Source organism: Elaeis guineensis, chromosome 8, assembly GCF_000442705.2.
Source record: "Elaeis guineensis isolate ETL-2024a chromosome 8, EG11, whole genome shotgun sequence".
In the NCBI taxonomy this organism is placed as follows: Eukaryota; Viridiplantae; Streptophyta; class Magnoliopsida; order Arecales; family Arecaceae; genus Elaeis; species Elaeis guineensis.
Genome location: NC_026000.2, coordinates 32,234,319 through 32,239,401, shown reverse-complemented (window position 1 = coordinate 32,239,401; position 5,083 = coordinate 32,234,319). Strand labels below are relative to the sequence as shown.

Below are 5,083 nucleotides of genomic sequence, written 5' to 3'. Positions count from 1 at the left end.
CTTTTATGTTGATTTTTCTTTTCTAAAAATAATCATTTACGAATCTGAATGAAACCTAGATCACGATCAACTCTTTGATTTTTTTTTTAATCTTTTTTTTCTCTTCTTCTCTTATTTTTCTTCCCTCGATTATGAAACAATCAAGGACTAAAAACTAACAAGCAAAGAAATGTCCAAACTTTTTTTGGATGCGAAGAAGTGGGATGCCCAACAACCTTGGATGTTGGACTTCAAAAGAGAGAAGAGAGGGAGAAGAGAGAGTGGATGTGGAGAGCTTTTAAAGGAGATGTGGAATACAGAGCTAAGGAGAGATCAGGAGCAACATTCACTAATTTGATTGGTTATGATAGTCTTTTTTAAACATGTTGCCTAGCTTAAACCGATTGCACAGCTCTCACACTGATCATTCAAAGGTTTGATTAGCCGTTGATTCTACAGAATATCAATGGACCGTACTGCAGAACAAGGACGAATCCGAGCCATATCGAGCTGCACTATAGGATAAAATACAAATAGATATATTATTTCATGCACACAAAAAATCTTCACTATAGAAGCTGGGATGAATTACGTGGCTGTAAATTTCCTTTTGTTCCGCCAAGTAACCCCTACAATGAGATTTTTACAACATCGTATCATCATCCACCATTCATTCACCGGAACTCACATTGTATGTATGATACATCATCAAATCAAACGTGGAACTGCTCCAATTGCACATCCTTTGCTTTGAGGGGCACATACTCCCCGAGATACACCTCGAGATGGTCGGCCAGGCTCGACTTATCGATGCTCTCATGATGGTAGGATTTGCACACGAAATAAACCACGGTCTGCGCCACCAAGGCGAAGAGAATTACCATGCAAAGGATGGATAGCATCAGGACCGCGTACCCGACCCTCAAAACCACCCCGAGATTCATATAAGATCCATCGACGACCAGGAGTTTGAAACCCACTTCCACGCCCACGAAACAGAGGTTGAGCAAGACGAAGATGGCGACCGCCGTCCAGGTCTTGCCCTTGATGAGGACCCGGCTCTTTCGCATCGCCTCGATGCCGCAGGTGTCCTCGAGGACGGAGACGACACTGGCGACGTGCCAGATGACGCTGATCCAGACGAGGCCGGCGGCATAGAGGAGGAAGATGAGGGCGACGGCGACGGCGCCGAGGGTCGCGGGGCCGAGGAGGAGGACGGCGAGGACGATGACGAAGATGGCGACCGTGTTGTAGGCGAGGAGAAGGAGGAAGGCACAGATGAAGGTGACCATGAGTCGGCGCCAGACCTTGGGGACGACGGAAAGGACCTTGGGGAAGGAGAGGTCCTTGGCGGTGTAGATGGAGGCGACGGAGTAGACGACGGCGGAGGTGGAGAGGAGGGAGAGGACGAGGAGGGCGAGGAGGTAGGCGGCCTTGAAAAGGAGGAAGCCGTACCATTCGGATGTCAGGCGGGAGAGGATGGCGGATTCGGAAGGGGAGCCCGTGGGAGCATCGTCGAGGGCGACCTCGTTGCGGTCGATCTTGGAGAAGAGGAGGTGGGAGACGTAGATGTGGACGAAGAAGAGGGTGGAGAGGGGGAGAACGAGGGCGAGGGTGATCTGGGAGAAGAGACGCCGCCATGAGAGCACGATCTTCGACGCCTCGTGGTAGATCCCCACGGGACCCAGGAATTGGAGCTCCTCCGGCTCTCGATCCATGCTGCGCTGCCGATTGGAAGAAGAAGAAAAAGAATTAGAAGAAGAATTAGGGTTTCTCTAGGTAGGGAAATTGGGGAAGAAATGGGGGGGGGAGGGAGAGAGATATAAGGAGAGGGAGGAGGAGCCTTGTGGGAATGAAGACAGAATGGTGGTAGACTCTGGAAGGGTTTGCCCCTGGACTGCCTCTTAAATTACGAGGGAGAGGGATTATGGGGTAGGTTGATGGTGCGTGACACGTGGGAAAAAGTGCAGCTGAATAACACTGCATGCAGGACATGTATCATGTCTATTTGTGATGCATGTGATCACTCTAAATGGTGTGGATAATTGCAGCATCAGCTAATAGGGTTGCACTTGATCCTTCTGTGGAATCTATTATGTCTTAGTGATTTGGGAATGATGAGCATCGGACCAATTTGCTCCTTGCAAAATCGTCTATCTCAAATTTAATCAAATGATAATTAGGAGTTACACTATTCCTAGAAAAGTTAATGATTTCTATGGGTGGTTTCAACTAGTTAATGAAATTGTGATCTAATCTTTGATGAGTATGAGTTTAATGGATTGCCTGCCATCATAAATCCATCTCTGGAAGAGATGAATTTAATCACTTTCCTATCGTGGTTGTGTTCTTCTCGCATCGTCATTGATGACCTATTTCCTTATGCGCCATAAATTTCACATACCATTGAGAATACATCATTACAAGCTTATATATGTAGGCATAGTATTTTATCTGCAAGAATATACCAAACACAATTAAGATTTCTGTTTTCCTTCATCAAAAATAGAATTATGTTCTATCAGATTTAAGCATAACTTAGCTAAATTGACATCCTAGATTATACTCAAACTTACAAATAGGAGACCAACATTAGTATCAATCAGCTTACTAGATTAATAGGCATTAAATAGAGATATCAACCATTATACAATTGTTTCAGATAGACTTCTATTAGATCAATCTGCCTTGATCCATAACCATATAGAAGCAAACAACCGTGCTTAGTCTTTTATCCCTCCACCGATACAACCATAATAACATGCTTGCACAGTTTCGGCCCGATATATTTACATTAAGGTTTGCATCCTTTTGGAGGTTCAGGTTTAACTTAGTCATCGCAAAAAAATTTTCCCTTATAATTTAAATCACTCAATATTTTTTAGATTTAAATCGAATCAAATATGTTAAAATTATTTTTTTCATATATCATGCTCTAATAAATCAGTCTTTTTAGGAAAATACCCGAGAAGATTTTCTTCGTACTAAACTCACGAGCCCTATCAAATTTTCCACGAATGGGGTGGCATTTCCGTAATTCGCTTACTGAGTAGGTATCTTTCCCAATGGCCGGCCACGAAAGGTCGGGTTTTCCAAGGTGGGCGCAGACCCAAGAGTCCGTCCACTCTTGGGCGGAAACTTCCTTATTGCCAACCCGGTCAATTCAACAAAGTCCTCGGTGACTCGTTCTTTTTTCTTTTTTTTTTTTTTCTGGTAGTTTTCAATACTTCGACACAAAGTTAGGTCGGAGAAGATGACGAAGGATCAAAAAAATACAGCATTTGTTTTCAAGCCGGTAAGAACGATGTAAATTAGAATAATTGAAATAAAAATCAAAATAATAATATAATAATATCTCATTCTTTATAATTAAATTATTGAAATAAAAGCTATTCATTTTTATTTTTATTTAAAAAATTTAATTGTTTCCAACTAAAGATAGCCTAACATATTTTATGTCGTATAATTTTTTTTATTTTTCTAGATAAAAAGTGTTACGCTCCAAATCCGAAATATAACATGGTCACGCTATCAAGAGATACAGCCCATGATAATACGAAGCCAATATTCATCTTCTTAAATATAATAACAGATGTATCATAAATAAAAGTAATAATAAAGTTCAATTCAAATGCTTAATTTAATCAAAACTAGTTCCGAGTATCTAAATCCAAAAGCAAATATCAACTCAAGTCTCAAAGTTCATAATTAAATAACTACAAATTTATGATCATAAAATAAACTAAATTTTTACTACAAAATTTTCAAACTTGCTTCGCAGATTTTCAAACTTGGATTTCCTTCATCGATCCTATTCTTATTTCTCTGTAAAAAAAAAATATGAAAAAAATATACACTAGCCCAGTAAGTAGAATCTACATTTTTTTATCGGATCCAGCATAAATTTTTTATTATAATATAATATTTAAAAATAATAGATATTATAAAAATAAGTATTTCATAGAATATATAATAAAATAAATCATAAATCAATCATGCATGCATAAATCATGTATATTTCATAATCATGAATCATAAATCATTTTTATCATGTATTCATGTCATGTTTCAAAATATTACTCACAGATATTCATGCTAAGGTCACTATTATATCTGTGATAGGATCATGTTTCTTAATCGACAGAGTTCTTATTTCGCGTGCCAACTTTATACCCATTGGTGGGGCCATGTTTCGTATGGATGCTTGCTCCAGATGTCGACCTGTTAAATGTATGTCCTAAAAGTCAATATGACTGACACATTATAATAAAGCTAGGACACAATTTTATACTTAATATATTAATTTGATCAATAAAAAAGCAAGTTTAATTTTCATTCAAGTTTGATGTGTCCTTGAATCGTCCATGGAATTAACATTTTGATACATATTCTCAAAGTATTGAGAATTAGAGGCATATATTTAATTCCTAAATACTCCCAATCATAATATCATCATAAGGATGGTGATCGATCCGAATAGACCGGCATATAGATCGCTTCTTACGGGGCAGATGATTCTCTGGTCTACATTATAGAGACACTGAGCGATGAGTGCGGGTAATTGTTAGAGAACAACTAGTGCTGAGCGTGATCATACGAGAGATCACTTGAATTTCTACTCGATCATCAGTGATTGTCTCGATGCTATAGTTGTGTGAATGATCCTTTAACTTGTGATGGTATGACTACTCATAGTGAGGCTACTGAAGTTTGACTGACACATAAATATGATCTCAATGAGCCCTTGTAGTGGATGTTGGCTATAGTTGGTCCACTATAGGAGTAGGGTGCACATCAATATGAAATCTATCGATCTTGATAAAAAGGAGTAGTCCTATGAGATTTTAAGAGGCTAAGTCCGAGAGTCTGTAGCCACAATAGTATGATTAATGAAAAAAAAAATTTATAAGGATCACAATTGAACTTGAGCTAATCAAATCTATCATATGACTGATAATGAGGTTTGATGATTTATCCATGACCTACCATCTAGTCAGGACTCACAATAGAGAGACTGAATCACATGTGAACTATATCTTGAAGGTTTTTTTTCGGTTCTATTGGGTTGCCACTACATACTGCTAGATATTACTGGTAGATTATG

General features: G+C 39.1%; 1 protein-coding gene across 1 annotated transcript; it reads right to left on the bottom strand.

Moving 5' to 3' along the window:
* Window positions 1–497: 497 nt before the first annotated feature.
* On the bottom strand, window positions 498–1,828 carry LOC105045215 (uncharacterized). Its single transcript, XM_010923405.4, has one exon. It carries the CDS (start codon window positions 1,695–1,697, stop codon window positions 693–695), a length of 1,005 nt encoding a protein of 334 aa, XP_010921707.1. The 5' UTR covers window positions 1,698–1,828; the 3' UTR covers window positions 498–692.
* Window positions 1,829–5,083: the final 3,255 nt, after the last annotated feature.

Bases quoted from the DNA above. Each gene is read 5' to 3' on its own strand.
- LOC105045215 (XM_010923405.4), bottom strand. From the start codon at position 1,697: ATGGATCGAGAGCCGGAGGAGCTCCAATTCCTGGGTCCCGTGGGGATC.